Source organism: Glycine soja, chromosome 13, assembly GCF_004193775.1.
Source record: "Glycine soja cultivar W05 chromosome 13, ASM419377v2, whole genome shotgun sequence".
Taxonomy (NCBI): domain Eukaryota; kingdom Viridiplantae; phylum Streptophyta; class Magnoliopsida; order Fabales; family Fabaceae; genus Glycine; species Glycine soja.
Window position 1 is genome coordinate 24,305,283 of NC_041014.1, and position 16,584 is coordinate 24,321,866.

Consider the following 16,584-nt stretch of genomic DNA (forward strand, 5'->3'; position numbering starts at 1 on the left):
CACACCAAATAAAAAATATTCCCCAAAATCCGAGGAAGTTCGGTCACATTATTATTCTTGTTATAGCATTTATAAATAGTAGTTTAAATGAGTAATTTATTTTAATTTCAATAGGTCTTGTAATGTTATATAAATTTAAGTATTTTATACACTAATGAGGAAAAAAACCTATAATATAAAAAAATATTTTATACAAAATTTCAATTTAATACTAAGATTATTCAAGTAAATGATAAACTTAATTTTGTAAATTTTTCTCCTTAACAACATAAAAAATCATTTTTTATTCCTTACAAATTTTTAAGTAAAGCTGGTTATATAAGAAACAATATTTGTGTTAGCAATGTCAGGTTATGTGCTCTAATGATAAATTTTATTAAATAACGTGGCTTACCTTGAAGCAGTCCTTGTAAGCAACAATATTAAAGAAGACCTTAGTGAGTAATCAGTCTATTAGCTTAGCATGCATTACTTACATTACCTAATAAACCTACACACAAGATTTAGTTTTTTTTTTTAATTTATCAACCAGAGTATTCAAGGTATTTGAGATAGTTAAATTATTTAGATTTGAACATAAGAAATAAACATGGATTTTAAAATAGTCCAGACTAAAACTAGTTTTAATTTGAAAAAAAAAATAGTTCAGACAATACCCAATTAACAGAATCATGAAGATGCACGTACATGTAACATGTTAGTGCAAATTTTTCCATAAAAAAAAGAAGAAGAAAAGAAACGGTGAGTTTCAACCTTTTCTTATCAAGAATTTACCTTCAATAATGAGGGTAACAAGAAGAAGTAGGAATAGCAATAAGCCAAAGGATTGGGTGGCTTAGGTGAGGCACTCACAGTATTAAAGAAAGCATAGCAATTTGCAAATTGCAAGTGGATAGTGAGAGAGAATGGAACAAGATATATAGAATGGGGTCTCATATCACTAAATCAGCATGGAACTCAAGCCCCAATTGTCGGTGTACTCGCAACATGGCACGCTCTCACCTTTGCCACGCTTGCATGCCTTACGATTAAATACTTTTAATAGAGAAATATGTGCATATTTATGTAATAATTGTGTAGATTGTCCATTATGTTTTTAGGTAGAAATTTATATAAAAAAGATTGTTATCACTCAGCTCATCTTTGCACAAAGTGAATTATTGGATTGAAATTGTCAATGTTTTACATCTAAAAGAGCTTAATTTATAAAAACTGAAGATAATATTGGAGATCCATATATATTTTCTGACTATATATGACTTGCAATGGGTTTTGATGATTGATGACCCAAGTTAAAAAGCATAATATAAAACAAGAAAGATAAAAAAAAAAAAGGAAATAGAATAATGTTACATTCTCTTATAATTTCTCGTACAATTTTTTTAATACTTTATAAAGAAAGTATGAAATAAACAAATAAATACATCCAAAGTTTTCAAAACTTCAAAATTATTTAATACTTTTTTTAAAAAAATTTACCAAGTAGGATGATTGGTAAAAATATTTTATAAAAAAGAGAGAATTATTCAAAAAAATAAAATTAATGTCAGTCACTATAGCTGAGAGAACTGCCTACTGCCTCTGAAATGATTCCAATTATTTGGATTTCACTCTGTGGACGACAATCTCCCTTGATTTATAATTGTGCTTAGCACTAATTAATATCAAGACACTGTTTGGTAATTGGTTTGGTTTGCATAATAAATAGAGTTTTCATGCACAGAACCGAAAATTGCCCTTGGTTAATTACATGATGCTGGCGGTGAAAGAGGCAAATTCTGAGTTTGGTTTGGCATGTCCACTTACAGGTTAAGATGAAAGCTCAGGCTAATGTTAGGTAATGTCGGAAAGACACTCATCATTGCATAATTATAATAATTTGCATCATAAATGTCCAATGACTTGAAATTGACTACATTTCTTTTCCAATCTTTTAAAGCTTCATATATAAAAATAAATAAATGTGCACCATTTCTTTTTAATGTTCAAATCACCGGTCCACCAACAATAATAGCAATGATAATATACATAACTTGCACATTTATATTTATATATTTTTTTATTGTATGATTACTATCTATCTCATTTATTTATTTTTTTCTTCCCCAACCTAGTGTTTTGCTTTATCTTGGTTATAGTTTACAATTGCTTGTGAGACTCCGGCATGTAGCAAGCAATGTTGACATTTTGATTTCTTCGAAAGTGAGAAGAAAATGTTCAATTTGATTAAATGTGCTGGTGAGTTTTAGAAAGTCCTTAATAAAATATGTTTTTTTAAGAAATTTTTATAAGTTATCTATTTATTTTATTGATATTTGAATACCACACTTATCATAAAAGCTTTCAAATTGAAAAAATAAATTTGGAATTACTAAAAAAATAAAAAAAATACAACTTTTGAAAAAATAATTGTTTAAGAAATTTTTTTAACATCTGCATTACATGGCTACACCTACACATGCCAATTAATACATATTTGATTTAATTATACTTTTTTTTATTGAATATTATAACTGTGTGATTTTAATTTTTTCAGATTTTAATTATATAATTGAGTTGTTTAAGTATCATAATTATATAGTTTTAGTCTCTTTCTATCATTTTTTGTTAACAAATATTGATGTGACATTAATTTGATAATGTAATAACTAATATATTATCTAATATATGTTGATGTATGATTTCTCACGATTATAATTCTTGAGAGAAAAAAAAATGTTATTAAATCACTACAATATGTATTATGCAATGCATTATTTTTTACATCATTGACATGTCATAATTCAATGTCCGAAAAAATTGTTAAAATCTAAGAAATCAAACATAAAAAGTAGGAGCTAACATTACTGGAATTAAACCTAAATATTTTCTTGCTTCTACCTATATTTAGTGTTCAAACATTGATAAAAAGCAGGAGCTAACATTACTTTATGGAATTTGATAACAACATTGATGATATTTCAATTTATTAATATTATACAAAAGATTATTATGATTAGGATAAGGCTTAAAATATGGTAAATATCCACTTATGCAAATACATCATAATCTTTTCTTTTGTTCCCTCTTTTGTATTTGGTATCTCTGATATACCATGTTGGTTTATTTATAAAATATTCTAGTTGTCAATATTACATTATCAAAAGTGTCACACCAATATTTTATTTTTAGATTTATGATGATTTTACACCACCAATTTTGATTTTGTGACAATGTTAGAGGACCTAAAACTAGTGGAGCTACGCATGGAAATTAACTAATGACAAAGATTAAAACATAGAATGCTAGTTGATTATTAATGTACACGCAATTAGACCATATATTGTGTACCTTGTGAGATACATTAGTATTTTTAGGTGTGTTACAATAATAAATTAATGGTAATTTATTATATGCTTGATCATGTAAGTCTTCTTGCTTTGTTAGCAAGGTAGCTGTTTTTGTTTGGAGAAGATTGTTCGTTGCTCGTACTCAAACCAACATGTCATTGATTCTTTACTTAGATGGAGTATGATAATTTTCTTGTTTGTTATGAGAGTGACAATAATTTCATTCTCATACTCTTAAGGAGTGTAAGTATTTGAAGAGAAATCATTGGAGGACTACCACTGGAAATAACATCATTGGATCACAGATTTGGTGTTATATAAAGGGTGTAATTGCCATCATGACTCAACATCAATATACATTAACAATTGTATGGATTTAGTGATATTTAAGGTGTCATGGATTGTCTTTTTTTTAAGGGATAATTACACTGATTTCCCTTAGGTTAGCGATTATTATTCTCCAAATAAATCATGCTTGATTCAGAAATTTTACTTCTCATTTTGACATTTTTTATTTTTGGAAAAATTGTATTATTACATGTATTGTATTGTTGTGTATCAACTATACATATAATATGATAGTTAACATTAAAGTCTGGTGTATTTTGCCTCAAGTACATGTCTCTATTTATAATGTTGTTGAGATATAAATTTGGATTCTTTTTTCAAAGAAAAAAAGCAAAGATTTAAAATAATTTTATATCTTTTTATTTTTATAAAAATAAAAAATTATTTCATATTTTTTGTTTCAATAAGCTTAATGATATAAGACAAAGATAATTCATAATTAATCACATGACTAATTACAATAATTAATCACATGATCTGATCCTGATATGTAATAATAAAATATTATTCTTATTTTATGGACAACTTACACGTTTATAAAATAATACTTCCTTTTTTATATTAATTATATTCTTGGTGTTGGCAAAAAATATAATAATATTTCACTACAATATTTATTTGATTAAATTAAATTCTCTAATTTAATTACCAGATAAATTATTTTCCTTTTGTACAGATTAAAACATTCGTTTTTGTGTGACTTCGTAGGTTTAATACTAAACCGATAGTAAATTAATCATAATTAATTTACTAATCAAGGTAGACATCTAGTAATATTTTAACATCCGGATAGCATGAAATAATATCTTTTATCTTCAAGAATCAATGGATAGAAGAATAATGTAATATTTTCTTCCATCATTTATAGCTCAAGGTTAACTTTAGAATAATATTATTGTCAAACTCTAATAAGCTAACACATTTAATCAATGAATGACTTAAGAAATTATTTTCTTCTTTCATTCAATTGCCTTGGTCAAGGTTTTAATTTTATCATAGAACTCAAACTTATTACCTAGAGTTGATGGATTCCTAATTGATTAATCATTAATTTTACAAGTATTTAATTATATTCAATATTCATTCAACTAGTGCCTTAAGACATTAGGTGTCCAAAATTAAAATATAACAAATAACTTGTTAATTACTATGATAATCTCAAGGAAACTATTATATTTCTTCTTAAGAACTTCCTATTGACATATCATGATAATATTAATTATTAGGAATTTTCAATTAAGTCAGTTCAATGATGACATTCACATATAATTTAATAAATGAGATTTATTAATCTTTATCCAATGGAGACCATTACATTTATATATCAAGAACAATTTAGATTAAAATTATAAAGGACTTGTTTCTCATTATCATAATCTCTATCATGATAATAAATATCTAATTTTAATCAAAAACTTATCAAATTAATAATTTAACAAAATAATAAATATGATAATAAAATAAAGAATAATTCTTTACTAAAATTGATAATATAATAGATTGGATCTTAGACCTACATATTTATTCCAACATAATATCTTAAAAACAAACAAGCAAGACATATAGATATATAAGATAAGTGATTTTTTAAAACTAAATAGGAATTATGTGTAATATCATCACCTTCAGAGATATTTGTATAATTATGCCTTTGTGGAACTGTGGCCATGTTTCAAAATAAAATATTTGATTAAAATTTTCAGACAGTATGATGTTCAGATAGGAAAACAAAAGAATATTTCTTATCCTGAACTCTTACTAAGTTGATATTGTTTAGGCCATTTATACAAACTAGTTAATAGTCTTAGTCATTAATCTATATGAGCATGAGAATGAATTAAGGTGATCCACTTAATTATTTAGGTTCATTGTACCTTATTTTATTGGGCCAATATGTCAAGTACTGAAGTGGGGCGCAGTGGCTTTTAGTGTTGATTCATTTCTTAACATCTCATTGTTGGGATAAATATCACTATAATTACAAGATAGGTCATTTTCCAGCATTAACCTCAGGTACTTTAGTACTTTACTATCAAGATCGAACAATGATTAAAACTGATACAAATTCATTACTGTTAATTAAATTGCGCCATCGCATCGACATCCTCGTAACTAAATAACCCACGTCATCACCTTTGCTTTCATTTCGTCACAATTCTCCTATGCGTAGCACATACATACATAGTTGGACCACTTTTTTTTTTACTTCCTATTGATTGTCGTCATCTTTCTCTCTTCCTTTGATTTAGTTTTTTTTTTTAGAAATTACAAGTAAAGTATTTTCTATTGAAAGCAATGAGATTGAGTAGCAATCATCAATTACAACAACTCCTACCGAATCAGATTTCCTAAACAACATGGGAAAAGAATAAAAGAAATATCATAGTGAAACAATCATATTTGATTTGAAAAATATGCTCTTCAAGCACTTTAACTCCTTGGATAACATATTGACAAATAGATGGACAATGTCGGAAAATGTTTGTCAAGGTGTACATATAGATACACGCATTTCCAAAAAAATTATGTCGAATAGAATTATTATAAATAACAAAACTCTTTAATCATTTAATATAATTATATTTCAAAACTTAAATTTGAGATCACTAATTAAATTAATATAATCTTGTGTTAGTTAATATAATTAATATTTCAATCATAAAAAAATATTTAGAAATAATAGAGTTACTAAGATGCTTTGTGTATATCAATAGAAATGAAGAGATGATAGGATAATCATATAGAAAATATATGCCAAATAAAAAATAATGAGGATGTTTATACCACAATTACCATCGAAAAAATTGAAACAATGCTATAATTTTCTCATAAATTGATGGAACAATCTTTAGAGTCCATTTCATTAACTAATTGTTATTTGAGTTTAATAGATGCACAATTAACTAATTAAAAATGATTTTTTTTATGACTTTTAAGATAATTCAATTATTTATTTTGATGTCAAGCATAAATCAAGGGTTTTCATAGAAATTTAAAGATATTAGCTGGAGAAACTTTGTTTTCATCCCTGAGCAAAAGCTTATATAAATTTTTTGGTACATAAAGCTTATATGAATTAAAAAAATTAATGTGTAAGCACATATAGATTAGGAAAATTAAAACAAAACAAAAAGTAGTAGATAACTACAATGGGATGCAACTGAAAAGTGGCAGTGACTAACCTTTGAAGTTTCTAGTGGCAGAGGGGGGTGCTACGGTGGTGGAAGTGTGTCGACGAGTTGTTTTACATGGAGAAAGGTGGTTCTGGCAAGAATAAGTTTAATACTTGGCTGATGTGAAAAAGAAAAAAAAGTTTAATATATACTTAGATAATTAACACGGAGTATACCAATATAACAATGATCACTTTAAATAAGCCAATACTAATTTAAAAAAAATAGTGTTGACCGAGTCAACACAAATATATAATTATAATAGAAAAAAGAAGAAAATTATCATGCATACTATCAATCACACCAAGTTAACATCGATCAAATTGATGCTGATAACATTGATAATGCTACCTGTGGACTGTAACATTCTTGTAATATGATTTTATGTGAAAGTGCTAATATTATGGTGTTAATATATGATTCTTCTATTGTTGTAGCTTAGGCTATGCAAAACTTAAAATGTAGGAGGAACTATATATTTTCAGTCTATTTTTACTCCTAATAGTCATTTCAATATTCATGTGAGAGTAAGCGAGTAACTACTCTAATACTGTATGTCATGATTAAGAAGTCCTCAATCGTTACCTTATTTAAGAGTGCTGCTATAGCTTTACTATTTCATCCAACAAGCTTGCATGCATTTGAATGAACGAAGAGATTATTTTTGGTTAATATATATGTTTTTAGATTGATAATAATGTTTTTGTTGTGGGTTGCATTGCATGCACTTGAATAAACGATCGAAGAGATTATTTTGGTGAATATGTATGTTTTACATTGATAATGATGATGTACTTGCATCACTTTTGAAACGATAAAACAAAAAGGAGGTGTAAAATATGATGATTATGATAATTTTTTAATAACCAATTAAAAAAATCATATTTAAAATATTTTTAGTCATGATTCACCTGTTGAAGCGTACTTACAACTATAAAAATGTTACAATTTTTATATTAATTTTTAATTAATTATTATGACTTCATGTTCTATTATTTAAAGTATATACTTCTCATTTTTCACAAAGTCAAATCTAACACAAGACAATTTCGTCCATCTACCAAAAAAAGAAAAAGAAAAAAAAGATCTAACAAGACAATTATAATCTCAATTCTAATGTGAAAACGAAGCACTGAATTAATAGCTCAAAAATTAGATGAAGTTATTTTGTTTTTCCCGTTATGATTTTAGGTCTTGGTCCATAATATTTGAAAGTTAATTAAACTTTCTTTTTTTTCCAAGATTAATTAAACTTTAACTAATGTAAGTCAAGTTATCCGAAAAAAATGTATGTCAAGTTAAATGAACTTATTTAAAGAATAAAAGTATTCTTAAGTCTATTTCTTTTTCCTTCATAAGATTTAAAATTGAAATATTATTTAAAAAGAACCAAGTTTCTTATCGCTTAAACCAACATAAAATGAAATAATAAAAGGAAGTTACGAACACTTGAAGTACAAAGATAAAATAATGAAAATGAAAATTTAATTATATTTTTGCATATATTATGTACATTTTATTTATTCAGTGTTGGGCCTTTTGGCCCTGACAAATATAGCTAAAAAAAATTATTTTTTAAGGGATATTTCATAAAATAATCAGCTAAATTATTTGGTGTAAATTAATTATCGATACTTTATATCAAAAAAGAATTCTCGGAGATCCCTGTATAAATTTTTTAATCTGAAATAGGTTAACGCATCATAGGGGAAGTTTCCCATTAATGTTTGCTACTAATCTGAAACGGGTTGACAATATTACACTATGCCCCTTTAATCTTTTATATACCTAAATTAAAAATGTGTTTCACTTATGTCAGTCACTAATCTTAATATCACCTCAATAACTGAAAAGGCAAAATTGGAACTTAGACAATTTTAAACGTATACATTGTACCCCAAATTGAACTGTAATTTAATTTTTATACACTTAATTCTTACATATTTTGAATTTGAAGTTAGAGAATTATGTATCTTCTGACTAAGATGATTTTCCGATTCTCAGATACTTAACCTTTATACATCTTGTGCTTAATTAGGTTAGGAGGTTTTGTATTTCTCATATTAGATGTATTATGATCAACAACCATCCTTATAAGATCTTAGTGAGATTATTGTCTTATTATGTTAGGTCTAATCCAATCACTTCTAAGGATGATCTTGATCCATTAAATATCTCAAGATACAATGAAACATTCTCATCTGTCATAAAGCCTTAACCCATGAATATTAGGAGAATAAATGCAACATACAAGGATAAATAATTCTCAACTTGACCTAAGAGTCTAAGACAACATGTTAAACATCATCATTTGAGTGCTTCGAATTAAATTACCTTTATTATGAGAAATTTTTTTCTGAAACAAACACTATAATATATTTTTTTACTTAAAATCCTTAACTATTTAATTAAAACACACAATTTTTACCACTTATGCCAATAAATATTGGTTATACACTAATACTATTATATATAATATTTTATTATCCATAAGAATTAAAAATAATATAAAAAAATTTATAATAGTCATACATCCTATTTAACTAATTTAGCTAAACGTTTTTCCTATATATATAGATATAGATATGATAACTACAATAAAAAATGATATTAGGAGGAAAACATTGCTCATTAAGAAATATGTAAACTAGAGGGATGAAACTAAGAACGTAATATACGAATAAGTATGGGCGGGCCACATATAACAAGTCGTCGAGTCCCCACAGGACGCACTCCAGAATCAATTCTCATATCCAAGACATTGCATTAAATTAGCAAGTTCAACACAAAAGTATGTTTAAACAATGCTTGTGATTATGAAGGGTTTATATTTGATTATTACAATGGATAATTTGTCAGATGTTATGGTTCATTTGTTAATTAGTCGAAGGTTTTAAGGGTCAGTGGGTTACTTTATCTCAATCAAGAATATTAAGTAGCAATCTAAGAGATTCAAACCAATCAATAAAAAAAAAAAACACTTTGTTGACTACTCGGACAGAAAGAACTAAATGTTCGAAGACGATAACAAGATATATTAACAACTTTGTTCTAGATTTGATTAATTATTTGATGTCTATAACAGTATCATTTTCTTAGTATTTATATTTCAAGAGCTTTATGTTTTAGTTTTTATATTTTAACTAATAAAATAATTTTATTAACTTTTATAATAACTATTTTAAAAATTATTACATTATCAGTATGCATGACTATTGAACTTAAAAAGAGTTACTTACCTAAAAATTAAAATATAATATTTTATCAAAGATAAATGAAATAGTAATTAATTAAACCTTAGAAGGAATCTAACTCTTAAAAAGGTCAACATGAATAGGTAGGTTAGGAATTGATATTTTTCTTTAACAGAATCATTGACTGTTTTTTTTTCCAATAAATATTACTATTAATAAATTGTTAACTTAAATATTATATTTCTTTTTTTATATATATTTAATGCAAAGTTAAACAACATATAAATAATAATTGTTTATATAAATAATTCTTTTTAATTTTAAAGAATTAAAAATCACATAAGATACATCAAAATAATATTTTTTTAAAAGAAGTCATTAATTAACTTCTATTATAGATGCCGAGGGAACTAAAATGACTAATTATGGACTGTTTATTTATTTATTTTCTTTAGCAGGATCATTGACTGTTTTTTAATGGAAAAAAAAAAAAAAAAAAAGAAGAAGAAGGAAAGTAGAATTAATGCAAACCGTCAAAAATCGCTTTCGTCCTTTAGCTTCTTCCCATTATTCGGAGTCGGAGAGACACCTTATCTTTCTTCATCCCTCAGCCATAACACCAACACACCACACCAATTACTCTGCCCTATCATCTTATACATTACTACTATTTTTTACTATAACTTCAATAAATTCAAAGAAGATATTTTTCTTCCTAATAATATACCAATTCATTTCAAAGAGTGATGGATTCTCCACAAAAAAAAAAATCAAGTTTTGAAGAAAGAAATCTTCACTCACTATGCTCCTCTGCTGCAATAGTAGTAAGTCATCCACCTTTGCATCTTCACTTCCTATTAACAAATCCCTCTTCATATTCCTCATGAATTATTCAATTTTCTTCTCTCTTTTTTTTTATATTTTAATTTTCTCATAAATTTTATTACTGATTTTTTTTTTTTTTTTTTGTCATTGAAATCATGAACAGCGGTAAAATGAATCACTGTGTTCCAGATTTCGAAACCCAAATGGACGACGACTTAGAATTCTCAATTCCCGTCTCAAAGAAACCCTCCACGTAACTCTCTCTTCACTATTATTTTCAATTTTTTTGTTTTTCCTGAAAGCGACGACAATTAAAACAGGCAAAACGACGAGATCATGGAACTGTTATGGCAAAACGGCCAGGTCGTGATGCAAAGCCAGAACCAACGACCCTTCAGAAAGCCGCCGCAGCCGCCGGAGGCCAACGGCGGCGACGGCGCCATTTCGGCGAGGGAGATTCGATCATCTGAAGCAGAAAACTACAATAATAGCCAACACTTGTTCATGCAAGAAGACGAAATGGCGGCGTGGCTGCACTATCCAATCCACGAAGATCCTCCACCCTTCGATCACCACGATTTCGGCGCCGACATCTTCTACCCGCCGCCAAACGCCACCGCGAGCCAGAATCGCGGCAGCGCCGCCGTGCAGTCCTCCTTTCGCACGACAGAGCTCTGGCATCCGGCTCCTCGACCTCCGATTCCGCCGCCGAGGCGGCCGGAGCATGCGCCGAGCAGGATACACAATTTCGCGCACTTCACGAAGCACGGCAATGCGTCGTCGAGCTCGAAGGCGGCCGCGGCGGCGCAGCCGACGGTGGTGGATTCTTGCGAAACGCCGGTCGCGACGGCGGAGCACGCGGAAACCGGCCGCGCCAGAGCCGCCGCCGGCAAAACCGCGGTGTCGGACGGCGGGAGAGAGACGGCGACGTGCGACGTGACGGTGACGTCATCGCCTGGCGATTCGAGCGGGAGTGCCGAACCGGTCGAGAGAGAACCGATGGCGGACCGGAAGAGGAAGGGAAGGGAACATGAGGAATCGGAGTTTCAGAGCGAGGTGAGTGAGTCACTGAGTCGACTCAGTTCATATTTTATTTATTTTTGGTTTCACGCTATGTATCACACTCACAACACGTTCCATATGAGTTGGTGTTGGCTATCGTGCACCGGGGGAGTGACGTGTTTACATGAGCACACTCCCTTGCATTCAATTCAACGTCTATGTCTTAATTTCTCAATCATCTAACTTTCGGTGAGTGGACATGTCCTTGGTGTCGTTTCTCTATCGAAACCCTTAAACGCGACGCGGTTGCATACGGTGATGCCACGTCTATATTGGAAGATTCAAGACCTTCTAACCAAGGAGCATGGTGGATTGGATTTGATGGACGGGAGTGACTCATGTGCACATGTTTGCAATTTTACTGTATAGCCTGTATATAAGTTTAGGAAAATGTTGGATGAACACAGAGAAGAAAAAAAGAAAAAAAATTATAATTTATGCATGATGTGTTAAGAAAATAAAAATAATGAGAAATGAGAAGGGTCTGTGTTGGGTTTAAAATAACATAATGTTTGTGTATCATAAATTGATTGGCTTATTTGATATTTTGATAACTGACCCAAAGAAATTATGAAGTTATGGATGTCAAAATATATACAAAGGACTTAAGCTGTCATGATGTTGACTGGGCGTGGGTTTGGTCAAAATCTCTATGCTTGCATTGCATAACAGTTACGCGGGAAAGTTAGGTAAAAAATAAAACCAGACGTGTGAAAAACGTGTTGTTGTTATATATATTATATACTATATAGATTGATCTAGTGAGGAGGTGAATCATTTTCCACACTCTAAAATGAAAACCTATAACAACTCCCTTCAACAAACTGTTTAATAGGCTCGTGCTTTAGTTATTATGTATTGTTTGTTCGAGTTTGTGATAGATTAATATATATTTAAGTTATCTCCAAATGTAATACAGATGCTGTTATTGGATATGCTTATGTGTGTATCAGGTGATAATTAAACATGAACCTTTTATTGATGGTGTAAGATGATTACTAGTTCTCCATTCCTGACTTATATTTTTGAAAAATAGTAATTATATACAAATCATTCTTTATTTTAAATACTCCACTAACATTTCTCATTTCTCTCTATCTTCACATATCATAAGAAAAATGTTACATGGACACCCATTGTGTTACTTAACACCTAGAGAGAGAGTGAAAAAAGAGAAAAAAAAATATAAGTAAAATAAGATTTATGATGTAATAAAAAGAGAGAGATAGAAAGAAATGAGAGGTGTTGAAGATATGTTTAAAATGATGAAGTGTTTGTGTATCATTACTTATATCATAAGCTCTATCATACCTATATTTTTTCTCTTTAGGTGTTGGATAACATATTGGAACATTGAGTGTCTATCAAACATTTTCCAACTCAATTATTATTTTGGCCAATTATTTTCCATGGTAAAATGCCTATATAATGACTAAAAGAAAGACTTGGACTTAGTTGTGAAGTTTGATGGGGCAGGGAAATAGGTAGAATCTTGGGTTTAAGTTGTGATAGCTTTAATTTGCCAAAAGCAAGGGGGAATGAGACTTTGTACACAAGATTATAAGTTGGTGGCTTCCCATGGAAACAGACTACTTGACATATACGTTGGAACTTGGAACAGATGAGAAGGATCAAACAGTTTATAAGATAATGACATATTTGTTGTCTTTTTTCTATATTTTTCAATCTGTATACATTTATGTTTTATGCTAATTCTGTATTCTTATCTCCATTGGTCTCACTGCAAAAAGGATGTTGATTTTGAATCTCCCGAAGCTAAAAAGCAAGTTCATGGTTCTACATCTACAAAGAGATCTCGTGCTGCAGAAGTCCATAATCTCTCTGAGAGGGTCTGTATTTACATAACTTTCATGGGTCCATCAATTTTATGCTGTTTTTCTCATTTAAAGAAATTTTCATATTGTATTTTCCTGCAGCGCCGTCGAGATAGAATTAATGAAAAGATGAAAGCTTTGCAAGAACTTATACCTAGGTGCAACAAGGTCAGGTCAACAGAATTATTAAATTTTTCAGTACCTTTTTTGTTTTAATTTATTATGCTTGAGAGTATTCTGGATTTTACTTCCTTCCTCGTAGCTCTTTCTAATTTTGATTCCTTTTCTGAATTTGATAGTCTGACAAAGCTTCAATGCTGGATGAAGCAATTGAGTACTTGAAGTCACTGCAATTACAAGTGCAGGTAAACCTTTTATATAAACAAATTGTTTTGTAACCAAGCAATTGAGTACATTAATCGAGCAATCTACTTGAATATGATTTGATTTATCTGCATCCATAATTTATAAAATGCCTTCGAGCCTTAAAAAGGTTTAAGGAGGAAAGGCAAGAAAAATAATGATGGCAAAACAAGTAATTGCTGTTATATTCTTATTGAAAAGTTTTCTTTAGAGGAAACTCCAATTCCTTCAAGTGAAAGAGGCAGGGTGACGGAGCCAAAGAAGTTGTATTTGGCATAATGTTATTTAGATGAAAGCTTTTAGTAATATTTATTAAAGTGTTCGTATGTTCTACAATTGTGAGTTTGTGACTCAATTTATGACCCATATACTATCATGGTAATATACTATCATTTGTAACAAGAACATAATACAATTTATGTATGCAGATGATGTCCATGGGATATGGCATGGTACCTATGATGTTTCCTGGAATACAGCAGTATATGCCACCAATGGGAATGGGGATTGGGATGGGGATGGGCATGGAAATGGGAATGGGAATGAACAGACCAGTAATGCCATTTACCAATATGTTAGCTAGTTCGACTTTGCCAGCAGCAACTGCGGCTGTTCATTTGGGACCAAGGTTTCCTATGCCTCCTTTCCATATGCCCCATGTTGCTGCACCCGATTCATCCAGAATGCAAGGAGCAAATCACCCAGATAATAATATGCTTAACTCACTTGGTACACTAGATCCAGATCAATCACGTATCCCAAACTTCACTGATCCTTATCAACAGTACCTCGGTCTCCAACAGGCACAGTTACAATTAATGCAGGTAAATTTATCGTATTCCAGTCCACCATTACATATCTTCGGTGCATCATCGTAATGCCCTTCTTGAGATGATATGCACCGGCAAGTTTCCAAGGCACATCACTAACAGGGTAAATTGTGAAAAAAATGACTTTATTTCTGTTTTGAATCCCGATTTTTTGACAAAAAACTCGTGTTTTGGATTGATACCCCGGCCTTGTTTGTTTATTATCTTTTAAAAACAGTATTATGCTCTCCAAATTTTGTTTGTCCGCTCATCATATTTGAAAGTGTGTGTCCCTTGAGCATATTTCTTTCTTCTAAAAAATGTCTTCTGAGCAGTTGAACAAAGGAACTTGAAGAAAGCAAAACCAGAGGATGAGAAAACATCTTCATGCTGTTTCTGTTGTTTTTGTTTTTAAAATACTAGTCTTGGAAACAATTTTCAAAACTTAACAGATTTGAGATAAGAAATTTATTGTTAGAGTTGTTTTAGAAAACAGTTTTATTTTTTTTTATGAAGAGAGAAGGGAATCAAACATATTGTTAGTGTTTCTCTTTATTTTTATTTGTAATTTATTTTTAAAAAATGGCACAAAGATGCAAACATTTATGAAGTCCATTTGCATATGTGGTATCAGACAATGAACCAACAAAATGTCAGCAAGCCTAGTAGCAGTAGAGGTCAAGAGAATCCAGAAAAGCATCAGTCAGGTAAAGTGCCATTGTAGTCTACTAGTTTTTTTCGTACTTAATATGTTAGCTATTTGTATTTATTCTTGCTTATAAGCCAGTAATGTAATAATGACCTAAGGTATATCCATTTTTTTCTTGATATTCAGACGAAACATGATTGGTTGATAATATTTACAATCTAGCGCTGACAATTCAAATGGTGCGGCTCACTATTGGATCGCTGGTACACTACCAGTAACTCTCACATCATCAGGGGATTGTAAGTTATTTTTAGTGATAGTGCACAAAACAAGGATAACTATCATTGACAATGGATCACTTGTGCACATTTGCAGGTTAGCTTTTTTCCGGCATCTAGACAAAAAAGCTGCTAAGTGGTGTAATATGCGAGAACTAGCTTTTTAGCAGTTCTCAGTAAACAAGCAAGCTAACATGTAAATTATTTCCACCCTCGCAGTATTTCTGTCCCCTTTCTTTTGCCCAGCACTTTTTACCCCACTTTAAAAAGTTCATACTATTTTAGAGATTATTTGTTATGTGGCAAGTGCAGTTCTTTATACAGTCTACAATAAACGTAGAAGATCCTTTCTGTTTAGTCTTGGACTGGATTCAGATTCATGTTCTGCTCCCTATTATTTGCAGTTGTACTATCATTTTTTTACTGCTAGATATTATAACAGTAAAATATGGATGGTGATTATTTATAAAGAAAAAAAAAAAGGTGAAACAGTCCCTCATTTACATGAATCTTGGCACTATTCTTCCCGGCGAAGCACGTATGCTAACCAAACAAGAATACAACACAATGATGAATACTTGGTGAACACAATAAATTCTAAAATTTATATTATGCGCTGTGACTAATATATAACAAAATTAAAATAAAAACTGTTATAAATTGAATTTTATTTTAAATATAATTAAACAACATGTTTAATTATTGACTTATTGTAATGT

At 29.9% G+C, this 16,584-nt stretch overlaps 1 protein-coding gene across 4 annotated transcripts; it reads left to right on the forward strand.

Annotated features, from left to right (window-relative positions):
* Window positions 1-10,582: 10,582 nt before the first annotated feature.
* LOC114382258 (transcription factor PIF1-like) lies at window positions 10,583-16,347 on the forward strand. Of its 4 annotated transcripts, none has more exons than XR_003660227.1 (10): window positions 10,583-10,868; window positions 11,033-11,122; window positions 11,190-11,925; window positions 13,683-13,781; window positions 13,869-13,934; window positions 14,066-14,131; window positions 14,558-14,953; window positions 15,573-15,645; window positions 15,774-15,886; window positions 15,963-16,347. XR_003660227.1 is itself a non-coding variant. In XM_028341543.1 (9 exons), the coding sequence occupies exons 2-9, from the start codon at window positions 11,040-11,042 to the stop codon at window positions 15,782-15,784; spliced, it is 1,530 nt and encodes a 509-aa protein (XP_028197344.1). In that variant the 5' UTR covers window positions 10,583-10,868; window positions 11,033-11,039; the 3' UTR covers window positions 15,785-16,347. The 4 variants fall into 4 exon arrangements, 2 of the variants coding, with proteins under 2 accessions (XP_028197344.1, XP_028197345.1); XR_003660228.1 differs by having other exon boundaries at window positions 15,774-15,850; XM_028341543.1 differs by having other exon boundaries at window positions 15,774-16,347.
* Window positions 16,348-16,584: the final 237 nt, after the last annotated feature.